General features: G+C 54.0%; 2 protein-coding genes and 1 long non-coding RNA gene across 3 annotated transcripts in view; 1 reads left to right on the plus strand and 2 right to left on the minus strand.

Annotated features, from left to right (window-relative positions):
* The window catches only part of LOC145529707 (uncharacterized), a 1,704,434-nt gene that overhangs the window by 623,731 nt on the left and 1,062,469 nt on the right, over positions 1-18,234 (plus strand). Inside the window, exons 80-81 of the long non-coding RNA XR_014071296.1 lie at positions 3,003-3,114; positions 10,644-10,755. This is a non-coding gene — a long non-coding RNA (uncharacterized LOC145529707). The remainder of the gene's footprint in view (positions 1-3,002; positions 3,115-10,643; positions 10,756-18,234) is intronic.
* On the minus strand, positions 5,155-7,002 carry LOC145530093 (uncharacterized). The gene is made up of 4 exons (XM_081550905.1): positions 6,990-7,002; positions 6,770-6,942; positions 6,058-6,370; positions 5,155-5,807 (listed from the first exon to the last, which is right to left on the minus strand). The coding sequence occupies exons 1-4, from the start codon at positions 7,000-7,002 to the stop codon at positions 5,179-5,181; spliced, it is 1,128 nt and encodes a 375-aa protein (XP_081407031.1). The 3' UTR covers positions 5,155-5,178.
* Positions 12,796-14,610, minus strand: LOC145529621 (uncharacterized). The gene is made up of 3 exons (XM_081550215.1): positions 14,411-14,610; positions 13,699-14,011; positions 12,796-13,448 (listed from the first exon to the last, which is right to left on the minus strand). The coding sequence occupies exons 1-3, from the start codon at positions 14,543-14,545 to the stop codon at positions 12,820-12,822; spliced, it is 1,077 nt and encodes a 358-aa protein (XP_081406341.1). The 5' UTR covers positions 14,546-14,610; the 3' UTR covers positions 12,796-12,819.

Here is an 18,234-nt window from a genome sequence, read left to right on the forward strand (position 1 = left end):
CCCTGCGTTCTTGTCTTTTCCTCTCCAAACCTTCCGTCCTTTTCCCCCTTCTGGGGTGGATGGGCGCTGTCATTGCTTCTACCTTCGAGACAGATTGATGAAAAGTCTGGACCATCGACTCCTTTCCTCTCTTTGGTTCCGTGTCTCTCTCTGGCTGTGTCCCTCTCTTTTCCTTTCTCGATTCAGTCTGTGTCTTCCTCTTTCTCTCTCGTGTGTGGATGGATGGATGCTAGGAATGCACATGTATATGATTAGATGAGGGTTATGTTTTAGGGATGGGTTAGAGGGAGAGAAAGGCTTTAGGTCGGAGTTGGTCATGGGGGAAGGGTCAAGGGTGGTGGTGGTGTTTCTTGGAATCTGAGTGCTGTGCATTCTTCGTCTCTTTCCATATGAACCCCTTCTCAGATACACCACTTGCAAGGAGTCTCTCATGTTCCGTTTCCTATCTTTTGCATCTGTGAATGCTTAGCTTCTCTGTTGTGAAGAGGTTCCATTGGATGGAAACCCATTGGTGTACTTCGTTTCCCTCTTTCCCTTACTTGAAGAGACCCATTTCTACCTCCGCCCAGCAAATGGCAAGGAGACTCTGATGTTAAGGAGCCTTTGACCTACGCTTCTTTCTAGCTATCTCATGACATCAGTCTTTAGGGTGAGGTTTTTCCCCGATATTGAGGTGGTGTGAGATCAAAACCAATAGCGTTCTTCAGATGTAGCTGTCTGGTTTTCCCATGGCCATTTATTGAAGAGGCTTTCTTGTTCCCATTTGGATATTCTCCCCTTCTGTGTCAGAGATGAGTTGACCATGGATGCCGGGGTTTGTTTCTGGACCCTCAACTTTATTCCATCGATCTGGATCTGTGTGTGTTGTTGTATTCCCAATAGCATACTGTCCTGCTGCTGCCGCTGCGGCTAAGTCACTTCAGTCGTGTCTGACTCTGCGCGACCCCATGGCCTGCAGCCTACCAGGCTCCTCCGTCCAGGGCATTTTCCAGGCAAGAGTACTGGCGTGGGTCGCCATCGCCTTCTCCGATACGCTCCTGAGGATCCTAGTTTGGTCGTCTAATTTCCTTTCACACAACCTTGGATGTCCGTATCGGGGCTTTTTCGTCGGATTGTATTGACAATTTAGGCTCTTTTCTGTTTCCGTAACCCCTTTTGCAATTCTTTGTTCGGTGCGACAATGCATTGGCATTTTGGGAGGAATAGCATCCAAGCTGTGGATTGCCTTGTGGGGCTGTGACATCATTTTCCCAATAGGAATTCTTTCAAGCCCTGAGCACAGCTTCTCTTTCCAGTGATTGGTGTGGGCTTGATCTTCCTTCTTCCATCTCTCGCCGTTTTGTGAGAACAGGTCCTTCCTTCCCTTCTGGGTTAGATGGACTCGTGGGTATCACTTCAGTGAATGGCATTGTCAGTGGGGGTGATAATTCCCTTCTCATTGGAAGACTTTGCTGTGAGTATTAGAAATGCAAGTGATTTCTCTTCCCCTTCCTCCCTGTCCATCTCTCAGAGCCACCGGGAAACAGAGGCCTCATCCAGGGTCACACAGGCTTGAGGGAGTGCAACTAGACTGTTGTTTCTTCAGGCCCTCCGTGCTGGACATCATCCGGGATACTCTGTGTGTGTCTTCCTCAGTCTGGTGTCCCTTCAGACCTTTCCCTAGTTTTCACAGGCTTGTTGTGTTGGTGTTCTTTGTCTGTTTGGAGACACATCCTTGAGAAGCTTTGTGTTTCCACTCATTCGTCTCGCGATGTATGACCTGTCTTTTGCTTTTGTAATGAGGTCTTTCCCACAGTAGATATCTTTGATTTTGCAAAGTCCACTGTATTCTCTGGGTTGTTTTGTGGACTGCCTTTTAGTTTTGTGTGTGAAGACTCAAAGCACGTGTCCGGTTTCTGCTCATTGTTCTTCTAGATTTGTGACAAGTTTTCATGGAAACTTTGTCTAGGGATAACTGGAAGTGAACTCGGTGTAAGGTGTCAAGTCTCCATCTCCATTCATGTCATGCCCTGCAGTTTCCAATTCCCTGTTCCTGAGTGGTTTTGGAGACCTTGTGGGAAGTTTGGTTGCATGGGAGTTTGCATTTCCACCTTGAGTAGATTCCCACTGTTCTGCCCTCAGGGACACTGTCAAGGGGGAGTGAGGAGCAGCCTGCACTTCCAGCAGTGACCACACGGTGGGGCGAGTGCTGCTCTCCCCTCTGGGAGCCCCAGGCCACAGGCATCCCAGTGAGGAGCCAGCTCTGTGCTCGGCTGAAAGGAGTTAGACTCTCAGGAGCCTCTGAGCCCTTGCCTTTGGATCACCCAGGGTGGGCATTTACTGTGACAGAAAAAAATTGCCCTGAATTCCATGGACGGAAGAGCCTGGCTGTGTAGAGTTCGTGAGTTGCCGTGAATCAGACACAACTGAGGACACAAAAACTCAATAGACTAAAACACTTTTGGGGGGTGGGGGGAGTGAATGGGGGTGATGTGGGGTTTTTTTGTCGTATATAATAGCCAAGGGAAATCTAGTTTAAACCTAAATTCACATAGATGGGAAAGGTATAGCTCTCCGTCACCCTATTAAAAAAAAAAAAAAACTACTTAACTTTTCTGAAAGTTTATTTAGTAGCTTCCTTGAGCAGTTCATTGTGAAGCATTTTTTTTTTTTTTCTGTGACATCGGCCTCATTAAAAAGTACGGTTTGCCTTTACTGGATAATTTTGTTCATTGGTTTGTTAGGGAATCTTGGTAATATTTGAGTTTCCTGGGGAGCATGGTCACATGACCTGGCCCTGGCCAATCGGTGCGTTCCACCTCCCTGGCCACTGTGATTGGCTCCGGACTGGGGCAGTGCCCAATCGGGGCCCAGGGCCGGGCCTCACGTTGGAAGCCAGGGGAAGACGAGCTCTCGTCCTGCTGGGGTAGGGGAAGGGGTGGGGCCGGGGGAGGTCAGGCTCCAGCAGTGGGAGGGGCTTGAGGTCCACCTGCGGCAGTTGGTGACCTTCCTGCTCCCCTCAGGGCAGAGCCGCCGGCCTGAGAATGAGGGCGCTGCTGAGCCCAGGGGCTGGGATGGCCCGTTGCTGCTGTGGTCCCAGAGCTCCACCCGAGAACTGACGGAGGCCGTCTGCCCGTGAGTCCTCTCCCGCTTGTCTGTCAGCGTGTTTGAACCATGCTGGGTTTTCTGCCCAGCCGGCTAAGGGGAGTCCCTGGAAATGCAAGGGTGTGGGTTTTGGCAGACTTCAGGGAAGACATGCCAGATGAGCCTGGGAGACTCCAGCTTAATCTGGATTCAGGAGATATCTCTTCGGGCCAGCTAGTAATTGTAGGATAAGCCTAATGAGTCTTCACAGGATGAAGAGAGTAACGTGCCAAGGTAGCAATCGATGTCCTCATTCGAGAGGATGATGAAGCTGGTGCTCAGAGAAGGGGGGAACTTGGCCACAGCAAGGAGGTGTGCACCCAGACGGAACCCCCAGATCCGGCCATTTGAGCTCAGGGAGGCCACTGGTGTGGCTTGTCCCTGTGGCAGGGGCCGAGGCACGCAGCCCACCCTGATTCCTGCGGGGGCCTGACTTGGGAAGTGCCATCTGGTAGCTTTGAGACTCACCAAACCAAATTGCACTGGAGAGAGGAAGGACACCTTCCTTCATCCACCCCCCACCCCCGCCGGATTCCCACATACCCTGACCCCTTTCTCTGGATTTCGGAGCCATTTCCAGAGTCCCGCTCATATGACCTCATTCAAAGTGCACTGTGGACGAGCTGCCATCTGCAGCTGCTACCACAGCAGCCAAGGGCTTTATCTCCCGAGTACCTCCCTTCCTTTGGAACTTGGGGGCCCTCTACTCCCCACTTGCACACCACAGACCTTTGCTGAGGATTGTGGGGACCCTCACTCAGTTTGCAGCACGTTGTAGCCATCCCTGTCCTCTCAATACCTCCCTTGCAACTCAGCTTGTGAGCTCCTTTGGAGCAGCGTGGCCCACCTGGCTGCAACGGCAGAGACACAGCTGACAGTGAAACAACAGCTTCGATCTGACAGCCGGAAAGCTCTGTCAAAAGGGACCTCCCTCTTCACACCGTAGAGGCTGTAGGAGCCGCCAGGGTTTGGGAACCAGTGCTGGGGCCAAAATGACTCCACAGCTGTTTTCCTTCCTGGGGAGGGTTCTGGCTCGAGTGGGAATGGCTCAAGTCTCCTAAGGTTCTGAAAGCCCACTGTGTGCAGATTCACGGTACACAGAGAGGAGAAGGTGGAGTCCTGCCCTGGAGGTGGTCACAGCTCACGGATGAGCCAGGCAGGCAGGCAGGCAGGCAGGGCATGAGAACACCTGAGCTGCCTTCATGAGTGAGTGGTGTGGGGGCAGAGGAAGAGAAGCCGGTCTGCTCCCTCATGTGGTGCCCAGGGCAGGTTGTCCCCAGAGGAAACCCTTACGACGGTGAGGACTCTCACTGCTGTTTCCCAAGGGGTTCCGTCGGTGCGTGTCTTCCCCGGAGCGGTCAGGCCGTCTCTAAAGTACACTGGCCATGGGCATTGCCTCTCCTTGGAACTTCCCATGTGTTTCTCTTTTGTATGGAACAGTGATTTTTCTAGAGGGGTTCTGGGCCACAAGGTTGTTGGGTCATTTGCTAGCCTTCTGTCGTGAAGAACGCTTTCCTGGGCGTTGGGGTGGTTTGTTGTTCCAGCTCCCTTTCTTGGCTTCTTTTGGGAGCTGGTGCAACAAGAGGAGCTCAGCCTCTGCCTTCTGGCTGAGATGTCACCCTTCAAACAGCAATGCCTGCCTGGAGATAATGATGGCATTTGCCAAAAGGGCTTCGTTTGGCACATGATATCTTGAAAGGACGTACACCGTCCTTTCAGCTATCAAAGGCTAGTTCAAATGACATAAAAATGAGAACTCTCCAATGGAGTCTTACAGTAGGTGGAGAGTCCGAAAAAAACTCCTTCAGTCATGTCACTGAGAGTCATTGATTGGGGACACCAAGAATATAGGAAGGAATGCAGAAAGAAAAGATGAAATTGTGGTCAGGATCGGGGGGAGGGATGAACAGGGCCTGCTTGCCTTGAACCCAGGCTTTGTTGGCGGGTGGGGCATAAAGATCGAACGGGTCTGAAACTACAGAGTGGTGATGGTAACACAGTATCACCAGAGTTACACAACAGTGTCCCAAATTGCAACAATGATGAAAAAGTTTACTAATCCCAACTTAACCAACAAAAATAGACGAAACCATACAAAAAGTAAAACATCACCAGAAAGGTGGAAACAAACCAAATGCAAAGCAGCTCAGGGGAAAGGAACTCCATGTCCCCTGGGGGCAGACCGAGTTGCCGGCGTCCACGGTGAGCAGACAGGGATGGAGGCCGCAGAGCCGACCGCTCCCCTGGACATGGTGTTTCCGGCAAGGGCTCTGGGTCTCTGTCCAGAGCGGGGGCTCGTTCTTCCTGCAGGGGCGGGTGAGTCATCGTCGGCGTCTGGGTGTTGCGCGGGAGCCAGGGCAGGCTCTCCCTGCCGAGGCGGTGACTCCTCCTCTGCCTCGGGTTCTCCTGCCAAAGCCCGAGCAGGTACAGGTGCACGTGGAGGTGGAGGTTCTGGCTGAGGGGGTGGGACATCAGTGCCTGGGGCTGGGGGTCCTGCAGGCACGGAAATCCGATCTGCCCGGTGTGCTGGCCAGTACCCAGCTGGCCTGGTGTCTCTGCGAGGGCAAGGCTCGGTTCTCCATCTGCCCTCGGTGGATCCCTGGGTCCTGCACCTGGAGCCACCACCTCTGTAGGCACAGGTCTGGGAAGTGGAGCCTGTTTCCAGTTGGAGGCCAGTGCTAGAGCTGGGGGAGAAGCAAAGTTTGCCCACAGACCAGCCTTGGCATGTGCGTATCCCGGGACAGAAAGCTCCCAAGAGATTCCGAAAGAATACCCAGGGTTGGATGTCTTTTGGGACTGAAGTGTGCAAGATGGGGGTGGGGGTGTGAGGCCAGCGCTTGCTACAGGCCCGGCAGCATCTTTTGGGGACTCGTCCCTGTGTAGCTCAGCACCCCCTCCCCACACACTCCCGTGCACCAGCCCCAGCGTCCTTACCTCTGTGCTCTGGCGTGCTGGGCTCCAGGTCCTCCTGCTGCCTCAGAGGCCGGGGTTCTCGGGACTCTGGGTCGGAGCCGGGTGTGCTGAGCTCCGTGGCAGCCTCAGACTGGGCCGCCGGGTGTATCCTGGGCGGTGTCTCGGCAGCAGGCCTTCCCCGCCTCCGCTTCGCCCCCGGTGGGGCTGATGCCTCCGTGGGCACGCTCACCTGGAGCCTGCACTGGGCCTCACGGGCGGGGGGTTGGTGCTCCGACCCCTCCCTCCGGGAGGTGGACGGGGTGTCCCCGTCCTCGGCCTCATCACGTGGGAAGCTCTGCAACGACAGTGACCGTCAGCCAGCCGTGCTGGGAGTTTTCCGAGCTGGGCCTGGCCAGTGGAGCCGCTGCTTCTGCCTGCTCGAACTTCTCTTCCCAGAAGGGTCAGAGACGTGTGTCTGCTCAGATCCCCACCCGGGAGGAAAGAGACCCACCTGAGGGTGTGAGGTCAGCCTGGGCGGCCGGCCCTGCCCGCACTGTTCCCATCCCAGCCAGCCTGATCTCCCCTGGGGTGTGGACACAACTTGTCCGCAGGCTTCTGACCCCACATCCGCCTGGACTTCCTTGAGGGAGACACACCCCGAGAAACCCGCATCCACACACACAGGCAAAGGACCCGGTGTTTCCGGGTGGCATGGGAGAGGTGGCCTGGCCCGGCCTGGGGCTCCCCGTGTTACCTTTCTGTTTCTCCGGGCAGAGGGCCAGAGGCCTCTCGGGGGTGCCCTGAGCCAACGTCGACAGGGTGCCACGCACACTGCCTGTGAGCTCTCCTGAGGCCCCGGCCTCTGGGCAGGGGCAAACAGCAGAACATCCTGGCAGCAAGAGATCTGGCTGGGGGCTCCTCTCCGCTCTGGAGGCCTGGATACCCGGGTTGCGGGTTCTGTTGGGTTCTGTTGCCGGCAGGTGACATCATTTCCTGGGGTTCGTGCTGAGGTCCCTTCCCCAAAACTTCCCAAGGGAATCTCTGGGTTTCTGACTGCTCGACCACCCCCCTTAGGCCATGTGCAGGCACATTGACAGCCACACAGCCCAGCCCACAGCCCTGGGGAGGCCTGGGTGCAGCCAGGGCCTGAGCTCCGAGGACCCCGCTGCTCTCAGACCAGGCTCCTTCTTCTCATAAGTGGTGTGGCCCTGGACAAGCATATGCCCCTCAGGGTTTCCCCAGTCTCTCCATCTGCAGAGTGGGGGTCATTCTCCCATCTGTTTCCTAGGTCTGTCGGCCTACGAGCAGCTCCGTGCCTCTCCACCTGGGGCCGATATCACGTGGAGCTTGTGCGCTGAGACTTCAGAAAGAAAGACTCCATCCAGGGCTGACACAGCACAGAATGGGGCAGAACGAGGCCTGGATGCGCCGTGGTACCCAGGAAAAGGCACTGCCCCTCCTGACTGTTTTGAGACCCCACATCCAAGTTGGAGGCCCGAAAGGAAGACTCGAAGGTCTCCCTCTCTTATAGAAAAGAGTAGCCAACTTTCTGGTCCTCTGTTTCCATTGAGATTCTGTTCAAGTGTCCCAGCTCGGCTTCTGCGGGTGGCTGAGCTTCTAATGGCTCCCTGCGTTCTTGTCTTTTCCTCTCCAAACCTTCCGTCCTTTTCCCCCTTCTGGGGTGGATGGGCGCTGTCATTGCTTCTACCTTCGAGACAGATTGATGAAAAGTCTGGACCATCGACTCCTTTCCTCTCTTTGGTTCCGTGTCTCTCTCTGGCTGTGTCCCTCTCTTTTCCTTTCTCGATTCAGTCTGTGTCTTCCTCTTTCTCTCTCGTGTGTGGATGGATGGATGCTAGGAATGCACATGTATATGATTAGATGAGGGTTATGTTTTAGGGATGGGTTAGAGGGAGAGAAAGGCTTTAGGTCGGAGTTGGTCATGGGGGAAGGGTCAAGGGTGGTGGTGGTGTTTCTTGGAATCTGAGTGCTGTGCATTCTTCGTCTCTTTCCATATGAACCCCTTCTCAGATACACCACTTGCAAGGAGTCTCTCATGTTCCGTTTCCTATCTTTTGCATCTGTGAATGCTTAGCTTCTCTGTTGTGAAGAGGTTCCATTGGATGGAAACCCATTGGTGTACTTCGTTTCCCTCTTTCCCTTACTTGAAGAGACCCATTTCTACCTCCGCCCAGCAAATGGCAAGGAGACTCTGATGTTAAGGAGCCTTTGACCTACGCTTCTTTCTAGCTATCTCATGACATCAGTCTTTAGGGTGAGGTTTTTCCCCGATATTGAGGTGGTGTGAGATCAAAACCAATAGCGTTCTTCAGATGTAGCTGTCTGGTTTTCCCATGGCCATTTATTGAAGAGGCTTTCTTGTTCCCATTTGGATATTCTCCCCTTCTGTGTCAGAGATGAGTTGACCATGGATGCCGGGGTTTGTTTCTGGACCCTCAACTTTATTCCATCGATCTGGATCTGTGTGTGTTGTTGTATTCCCAATAGCATACTGTCCTGCTGCTGCCGCTGCGGCTAAGTCACTTCAGTCGTGTCTGACTCTGCGCGACCCCATGGCCTGCAGCCTACCAGGCTCCTCCGTCCAGGGCATTTTCCAGGCAAGAGTACTGGCGTGGGTCGCCATCGCCTTCTCCGATACGCTCCTGAGGATCCTAGTTTGGTCGTCTAATTTCCTTTCACACAACCTTGGATGTCCGTATCGGGGCTTTTTCGTCGGATTGTATTGACAATTTAGGCTCTTTTCTGTTTCCGTAACCCCTTTTGCAATTCTTTGTTCGGTGCGACAATGCATTGGCATTTTGGGAGGAATAGCATCCAAGCTGTGGATTGCCTTGTGGGGCTGTGACATCATTTTCCCAATAGGAATTCTTTCAAGCCCTGAGCACAGCTTCTCTTTCCAGTGATTGGTGTGGGCTTGATCTTCCTTCTTCCATCTCTCGCCGTTTTGTGAGAACAGGTCCTTCCTTCCCTTCTGGGTTAGATGGACTCGTGGGTATCACTTCAGTGCATGGCATTGTCAGTGGGGGTGATAATTCCCTTCTCATTGGAAGACTTTGCTGTGAGTATTAGAAATGCAAGTGATTTCTCTTCCCCTTCCTCCCTGTCCATCTCTCAGAGCCACCGGGAAACAGAGGCCTCATCCAGGGTCACACAGGCCTGAGGGAGTGCAACTAGACTGTTGTTTCTTCAGGCCCTCCGTGCTGGACATCATCCGGGATACTCTGTGTGTGTCTTCCTCAGTCTGGTGTCCCTTCAGACCTTTCCCTAGTTTTCACAGGCTTGTTGTGTTGGTGTTCTTTGTCTGTTTGGAGACACATCCTTGAGAAGCTTTGTGTTTCCACTCATTCGTCTCGCGATGTATGACCTGTCTTTTGCTTTTGTAATGAGGTCTTTCCCACAGTAGATATCTTTGATTTTGCAAAGTCCACTGTATTCTCTGGGTTGTTTTGTGGACTGCCTTTTAGTTTTGTGTGTGAAGACTCAAAGCACGTGTCCGGTTTCTGCTCATTGTTCTTCTAGATTTGTGACAAGTTTTCATGGAAACTTTGTCTAGGGATAACTGGAAGTGAACTCGGTGTAAGGTGTCAAGTCTCCATCTCCATTCATGTCATGCCCTGCAGTTTCCAATTCCCTGTTCCTGAGTGGTTTTGGAGACCTTGTGGGAAGTTTGGTTGCATGGGAGTTTGCATTTCCACCTTGAGTAGATTCCCACTGTTCTGCCCTCAGGGACACTGTCAAGGGGGAGTGAGGAGCAGCCTGCACTTCCAGCAGTGACCACACGGTGGGGCGAGTGCTGCTCTCCCCTCTGGGAGCCCCAGGCCACAGGCATCCCAGTGAGGAGCCAGCTCTGTGCTCGGCTGAAAGGAGTTAGACTCTCAGGAGCCTCTGAGCCCTTGCCTTTGGATCACCCAGGGTGGGCATTTACTGTGACAGAAAAAAATTGCCCTGAATTCCATGGACGGAAGAGCCTGGCTGTGTAGAGTTCGTGAGTTGCCGTGAATCAGACACAACTGAGGACACAAAAACTCAATAGACTAAAACACTTTTGGGGGGTGGGGGGAGTGAAAGGGGGTGATGTGGGGTTTTTTTGTCGTATATAATAGCCAAGGGAAATCTAGTTTAAACCTAAATTCACATAGATGGGAAAGGTATAGCTCTCCGTCACCCTATTAAAAAAAAAAAAAAACTACTTAAATTTTCTGAAAGTTTATTTAGTAGCTTCCTTGAGCAGTTCATTGTGAAGCATTTTTTTTTTTTTTCTGTGACATCGGCCTCATTAAAAAGTACGGTTTGCCTTTACTGGATAATTTTGTTCATTGGTTTGTTAGGGAATCTTGGTAATATTTGAGTTTCCTGGGGAGCATGGTCACATGACCTGGCCCTGGCCAATCGGTGCGTTCCACCTCCCTGGCCACTGTGATTGGCTCCGGACTGGGGCAGTGCCCAATCGGGGCCCAGGGCCGGGCCTCACGTTGGAAGCCAGGGGAAGACGAGCTCTCGTCCTGCTGGGGTAGGGGAAGGGGTGGGGCCGGGGGAGGTCAGGCTCCAGCAGTGGGAGGGGCTTGAGGTCCGCCTGCTGCAGTTGGTGACCTTCCTGCTCCCCTCAGGGCAGAGCCGCCGGCCTGAGAATGAGGGCGCTGCTGAGCCCAGGGGCTGGGATGGCCCGTTGCTGCTGTGGTCCCAGAGCTCCACCCGAGACCTGACGGAGGCCGTCTGCCCGTGAGTCCTCTCCCGCTTGTCTGTCAGCTTGTTTGAACCATGCTGGGTTTTCTGCCCAGCCGGCTAAGGGGAATCCCTGGAAATGCAAGGGTGTGGGTTTTGGCAGACTTCAGGGAAGACATGCCAGATGAGCCTGGGAGACTCCAGCTTAATCTGGATTCAGGAGATATCTCTTCGGGCCAGCTAGTAATTGTAGGATAAGCCTAATGAGTCTTCACAGGATGAAGAGAGTAACGTGCCAAGGTAGCAATCGATGTCCTCATTCGAGAGGATGATGAAGCTGGTGCTCAGAGAAGGGGGGAACTTGGCCACAGCAAGGAGGTGTGCACCCAGACGGAACCCCCAGATCCGGCCATTTGAGCTCAGGGAGGCCACTGGTGTGGCTTGTCCCTGTGGCAGGGGCCGAGGCACGCAGCCCACCCTGATTCCTGCGGGGGCCTGACTTGGGAAGTGCCATCTGGTAGCTTTGAGACTCACCAAACCAAATTGCACTGGAGAGAGGAAGGACACCTTCCTTCATCCACCCCCCACCCCCGCCGGATTCCCACATACCCTGACCCCTTTCTCTGGATTTCGGAGCCCTTTCCAGAGTCCCGCTCATATGACCTCATTCGAAGTGCACTGTGGACGAGCTGCCATCTGCAGCTGCTACCACAGCAGCCAAGGGCTTTATCTCCCGAGTACCTCCCTTCCTTTGGAACTTGGGGGCCCTCTACTCCCCACTTGCACACCACAGACCTTTGCTGAGGATTGTGGGGACCCTCACTCAGTTTGCAGCACGTTGTAGCCATCCCTGTCCTCTCAATACCTCCCTTGCAACTCAGCTTGTGAGCTCCTTTGGAGCAGCGTGGCCCACCTGGCTGCAACGGCAGAGACACAGCTGACAGTGAAACAACAGCTTCGATCTGACAGCCGGAAAGCTCTGTCAAAAGGGACCTCCCTCTTCACACCGTAGAGGCTGTAGGAGCCGCCAGGGTTTGGGAACCAGTGCTGGGGCCAAAATGACTCCACAGCTGTTTTCCTTCCTGGGGAGGGTTCTGGCTCGAGTGGGAATGGCTCAAGTCTCCTAAGGTTCTGAAAGCCCACTGTGTGCAGATTCACGGTACACAGAGAGGAGAAGGTGGAGTCCTGCCCTGGAGGTGGTCACAGCTCACGGATGAGCCAGGCAGGCAGGCAGGCAGGCAGGGCATGAGAACACCTGAGCTGCCTTCATGAGTGCGTGGTGTGGGGGCAGAGGAAGAGAAGCCGGTCTGCTCCCTCATGTGGTGCCCAGGGCAGGTTGTCCCCAGAGGAAACCCTTACGACGGTGAGGACTCTCACTGCTGTTTCCCAAGGGGTTCCGTCGGTGCGTGTCTTCCCCGGAGCGGTCAGGCCGTCTCTAAAGTACACTGGCCATGGGCATTGCCTCTCCTTGGAACTTCCCATGTGTTTCTCTTTTGTATGGAACAGTGATTTTTCTAGAGGGGTTCTGGGCCACAAGGTTGTTGGGTCATTTGCTAGCCTTCTGTCGTGAAGAACGCTTTCCTGGGCGTTGGGGTGGTTTGTTGTTCCAGCTCCCTTTCTTGGCTTCTTTTGGGAGCTGGTGCAACAAGAGGAGCTCAGCCTCTGCCTTCTGGCTGAGATGTCACCCTTCAAACAGCAATGCCTGCCTGGAGATAATGATGGCATTTGCCAAAAGGGCTTCGTTTGGCACATGATATCTTGAAAGGACGTACACCGTCCTTTCAGCTATCAAAGGCTAGTTCAAATGACATAAAAATGAGAACTCTCCAATGGAGTCTTACAGTAGGTGGAGAGTCCGAAAAAAACTCCTTCAGTCATCTCACTGAGAGTCATTGATTGGGGACACCAAGAATATAGGAAGGAATGCAGAAAGAAAAGATGAAATTGTGGTCAGGATCGGGGGGAGGGATGAACAGGGCCTGCTTGCCTTGAACCCAGGCTTTGTTGGCGGGTGGGGCATAAAGATCGAACGGGTCTGAAACTACAGAGTGGTGATGGTAACACCGTATCACCAGAGTTACACAACAGTGTCCCAAATTGCAACAATGATGAAAAAGTTTACTAATCCCAACTTAACCAACAAAAATAGACGAAACCATACAAAAAGTAAAACATCACCAGAAAGGTGGAAACAAACCAAATGCAAAGCAGCTCAGGGGAAAGGAACTCCATGTCCCCTGGGGGCAGACCGAGTTGCCGGCGTCCACGGTGAGCAGACAGGGATGGAGGCTGCAGAGCCGACCGCTCCCCTGGACATGGTGTTTCCGGCAAGGGCTCTGGGTCTCTGTCCAGAGCGGGGGCTCGTTCTTCCTGCAGGGGCGGGTGAGTCATCGTCGGCGTCTGGGTGTTGCGCGGGAGCCAGGGCAGGCTCTCCCTGCCGAGGCGGTGACTCCTCCTCTGCCTCGGGTTCTCCTGCCAAAGCCCGAGCAGGTACAGGTGCACGTGGAGGTGGAGGTTCTGGCTGAGGGGGTGGGACATCAGTGCCTGGGGCTGGGGGTCCTGCAGGCACGGAAATCCGATCTGCCCGGTGTGCTGGCCAGTACCCAGCTGGCCTGGTGTCTCTGCGAGGGCAAGGCTCGGTTCTCCATCTGCCCTCGGTGGATCCCTGGGTCCTGCACCTGGAGCCACCACCTCTGTAGGCACAGGTCTGGGAAGTGGAGCCTGGTTCCAGTTGGAGGCCAGTGCTAGAGCTGGGGGAGAAGCAAAGTTTGCCCACAGACCAGCCTTGGCATGTGCGTATCCCGGGACAGAAAGCTTCCAAGAGATTCCGAAAGAATACCCAGGGTTGGATATCTTTTGGGACTGAAGTGTGCAAGATGGGGGTGGGGGTGTGAGGCCAGCGCTTGCTGCAGGCCCAGCAGCATCTTTCGGGGACTCGTCCCTGTGTAGCTCAGCACCCCCTCCCCACACACTCCCGTGCACCAGCCCCAGCGTCCTTACCTCTGTGCTCTGGCGTGCTGGGCTCCAGGTCCTCCTGCTGCCTCAGAGGCCGGGGTTCTCGGGACTCTGGGTCGGAGCCGGGTGTGCTGAGCTCCGTGGCAGCCTCAGACTGGGCCGCCGGGTGTATCCTGGGCGGTGTCTCGGCAGCAGGCCTTCCCCGCCTCCGCTTCGCCCCCGGTGGGGCTGATGCCTCCGTGGGCACGCTCACCTGGAGCCTGCACTGGGCCTCACGGGCGGGGGGTTGGTGCTCCGACCCCTCCCTCCGGGAGGTGGACGGGGTGTCCCCGTCCTCGGCCTCATCACGTGGGAAGCTCTGCAACGACAGTGACCGTCAGCCAGCCGTGCTGGGAGTTTTCCGAGCTGAGCCTGGCCAGTGGAGCCGCTGCTTCTGCCTGCTCGAACTTCTCTTCCCAGAAGGGTCAGAGACGTGTGTCTGCTCAGATCCCCACCCGGGAGGAAAGAGACCCACCTGAGGGTGTGAGGTCAGCCTGGGCGGCCGGCCCTGCCCGCACTGTTCCCATCCCAGCCAGCCTGATCTCCCCTGGGGTGTGGACACAACTTGTCCGCAGGCTTCTGACCCCACATCCGCCTGGGCTTCCTTGAGGGAGACACACCCCGAGAAACCCGCATCCACACACACAGGCAAAGGACCCGGTGTTTCCGGGTGGCATGGGAGAGGTGGCCTGGCCCGGCCTGGGGCTCCCCGTGTTACCTTTCTGTTTCTCCGGGCAGAGGGCCAGAGGCCTCTCGGGGGTGCCCTGAGCCAACGTCGACAGGGTGCCCACGCACACTGCCTGTGAGCTCTCCTGAGGCCCCGGCCTCTGGGCAGGGGCAAACAGCAGAACATCCTGGCAGCAAGAGATCTGGCTGGGGGCTCCTCTCCGCTCTGGAGGCCTGGATACCCGGGTTGCGGGTTCTGTTGGGTTCTGTTGCCGGCAGGTGACATCATTTCCTGGGGTTCGTGCTGAGGTCCCTTCCCCAAAACTTCCCAAGGGAATCTCTGGGTTTCTGACTGCTCGACCACCCCCCTTAGGCCATGTGCAGGCACATTGACAGCCACACAGCCCAGCCCACAGCCCTGGGGAGGCCTGGGTGCAGCCAGGGCCTGAGCTCCGAGGACCCCGCTGCTCTCAGACCAGGCTCCTTCTTCTCATAAGTGGTGTGGCCCTGGACAAGCATATGCCCCTCAGGGTTTCCCCAGTCTCTCCATCTGCAGAGTGGGGGTCATTCTCCCATCTGTTTCCTAGGTCTGTCGGCCTACGAGCAGCTCCGTGCCTCTCCACCTGGGGCCGATATCACGTGGAGCTTGTGCGCTGAGACTTCAGAAAGAAAGACTCCATCCAGGGCTGACACAGCACAGAATGGGGCAGAACGAGGCCTGGATGCGCCGTGGTACCCAGGAAAAGGCACTGCCCCTCCTGACTGTTTTGAGACCCCACATCCAAGTTGGAGGCCCGAAAGGAAGACTCGAAGGTCTCCCTCTCTTATAGAAAAGAGTAGCCAACTTTCTGGTCCTCTGTTTCCATTGAGATTCTGTTCAAGTGTCCCAGCTCGGCTTCTGCGGGTGGCTGAGCTTCTAATGGCTCCCTGCGTTCTTGTCTTTTCCTCTCCAAACCTTCCGTCCTTTTCCCCCTTCTGGGGTGGATGGGCGCTGTCATTGCTTCTACCTTCGAGACAGATTGATGAAAAGTCTGGACCATCGACTCCTTTCCTCTCTTTGGTTCCGTGTCTCTCTCTGGCTGTGTCCCTCTCTTTTCCTTTCTCGATTCAGTCTGTGTCTTCCTCTTTCTCTCTCGTGTGTGGATGGATGGATGCTAGGAATGCACATGTATATGATTAGATGAGGGTTATGTTTTAGGGATGGGTTAGAGGGAGAGAAAGGCTTTAGGTCGGAGTTGGTCATGGGGGAAGGGTCAAGGGTGGTGGTGGTGTTTCTTGGAATCTGAGTGCTGTGCATTCTTCGTCTCTTTCCATATGAACCCCTTCTCAGATACACCACTTGCAAGGAGTCTCTCATGTTCCGTTTCCTATCTTTTGCATCTGTGAATGCTTAGCTTCTCTGTTGTGAAGAGGTTCCATTGGATGGAAACCCATTGGTGTACTTCATTTCCCTCTTTCCCTTACTTGAAGAGACGCATTTCTACCTCCGCCCAGCAAATGGCAAGGAGACTCTGATGTTAAGGAGCCTTTGACCTACGCTTCTTTCTAGCTATCTCATGACATCAGTCTTTAGGGTGAGGTTTTTCCCCGATATTGAGGTGGTGTGAGATCAAAACCAATAGCGTTCTTCAGATGTAGCTGTCTGGTTTTCCCATGGCCATTTATTGAAGAGGCTTTCTTGTTCCCATTTGGATATTCTCCCCTTCTGTGTCAGAGATGAGTTGACCATGGATGCCGGGGTTTGTTTCTGGACCCTCAACTTTATTCCATCGATCTGGATCTGTGTGTGTTGTTGTATTCCCAATAGCATACTGTCCTGCTGCTGCCGCTGCGGCTAAGTCACTTCAGTCGTGTCTGACTCTGCGCGACCCCATGGCCTGCAGCCTACCAGGCTCCTCCGTCCAGGGCATTTTCCAGGCAAGAGTACTGGCGTGGGTCGCCATCGCCTTCTCCGATACGCTCCTGAGGATCCTAGTTTGGTCGTCTAATTTCCTTTCACACAACCTTGGATGTCCGTATCGGGGCTTTTTCGTCGGATTGTATTGACAATTTAGGCTCTTTTCTGTTTCCGTAACCCCTTTTGCAATTCTTTGTTCGGTGCGACAATGCATTGGCATTTTGGGAGGAATAGCATCCAAGCTGTGGATTGCCTTGTGGGGCTGTGACATCATTTTCCCAATAGGAATTCTTTCAAGCCCTGAGCACAGCTTCTCTTTCCAGTGATTGGTGTGGGCTTGATCTTCCTTCTTCCATCTCTCGCCGTTTTGTGAGAACAGGTCCTTCCTTCCCTTCTGGGTTAGATGGACTCGTGGGTATCACTTCAGTGAATGGCATTGTCAGTGGGGGTGATAATTCCCTTCTCATTGGAAGACTTTGCTGTGAGTATTAGAAATGCAAGTGATTTCTCTTCCCCTTCCTCCCTGTCCATCTCTCAGAGCCACCGGGAAACAGAGGCCTCATCCAGGGTCACACAGGCCTGAGGGAGTGCAACTAGACTGTTGTTTCTTCAGGCCCTCCGTGCTGGACATCATCCGGGATACTCTGTGTGTGTCTTCCTCAGTCTGCTGTCCCTTCAGACCTTTCCCTAGTTTTCACAGGCTTGTTGTGTTGGTGTTCTTTGTCTGTTTGGAGACACATCCTTGAGAAGCTTTGTGTTTCCACTCATTCGTCTCGCGATGTATGACCTGTCTTTTGCTTTTGTAATGAGGTCTTTCCCACAGTAGATATCTTTGATTTTGCAAAGTCCACTGTATTCTCTGGGTTGTTTTGTGGACTGCCTTTTAGTTTTGTGTGTGAAGACTCAAAGCACGTGTCCGGTTTCTGCTCATTGTTCTTCTAGATTTGTGACAAGTTTTCATGGAAACTTTGTCTAGGGATAACTGGAAGTGAACTCGGTGTAAGGTGTCAAGTCTCCATCTCCATTCATGTCATGCCCTGCAGTTTCCAATTCCCTGTTCCTGAGTGGTTTTGGAGACCTTGTGGGAAGTTTGGTTGCATGGGAGTTTGCATTTCCACCTTGAGTAGATTCCCACTGTTCTGCCCTCAGGGACACTGTCAAGGGGGAGTGAGGAGCAGCCTGCACTTCCAGCAGTGACCACACGGTGGGGCGAGTGCTGCTCTCCCCTCTGGGAGCCCCAGGCCACAGGCATCCCAGTGAGGAGCCAGCTCTGTGCTCGGCTGAAAGGAGTTAGACTCTCAGGAGCCTCTGAGCCCTTGCCTTTGGATCACCCAGGGTGGGCATTTACTGTGACAGAAAAAAATTGCCCTGAATTCCATGGACGGAAGAGCCTGGCTGTGTAGAGTTCGTGAGTTGCCGTGAATCAGACACAACTGAGGACACAAAAACTCAATAGACTAAAACACTTTTGGGGGGTGGGGGGAGTGAAAGGGGGTGATGTGGGGTTTTTTTGTCGTATATAATAGCCAAGGGAAATCTAGTTTAAACCTAAATTCACATAGATGGGAAAGGTATAGCTCTCCGTCACCCTATTAAAAAAAAAAAAAAACTACTTAACTTTTCTGAAAGTTTATTTAGTAGCTTCCTTGAGCAGTTCATTGTGAAGCATTTTTTTTTTTTTTTCTGTGACATCGGCCTCATTAAAAAGTACGGTTTGCCTTTACTGGATAATTTTGTTCATTGGTTTGTTAGGGAATCTTGGTAATATTTGAGTTTCCTGGGGAGCATGGTCACATGACCTGGCCCTGGCCAATCGGTGCGTTCCACCTCCCTGGCCACTGTGATTGGCTCCGGACTGGGGCAGTGCCCAATCGGGGCCCAGGGCCGGGCCTCACGTTGGAAGCCAGGGGAAGACGAGCTCTCGTCCTGCTGGGGTAGGGGAAGGGGTGGGGCCGGGGGAGGTCAGGCTCCAGCAGTGG

Source organism: Giraffa tippelskirchi, chromosome 12 (genome assembly GCF_054371585.1).
Source record: "Giraffa tippelskirchi isolate mGirTip1 chromosome 12, T2T-mGirTip1v1.2.pri, whole genome shotgun sequence".
In the NCBI taxonomy this organism is placed as follows: Eukaryota; Metazoa; Chordata; class Mammalia; order Artiodactyla; family Giraffidae; genus Giraffa; species Giraffa tippelskirchi.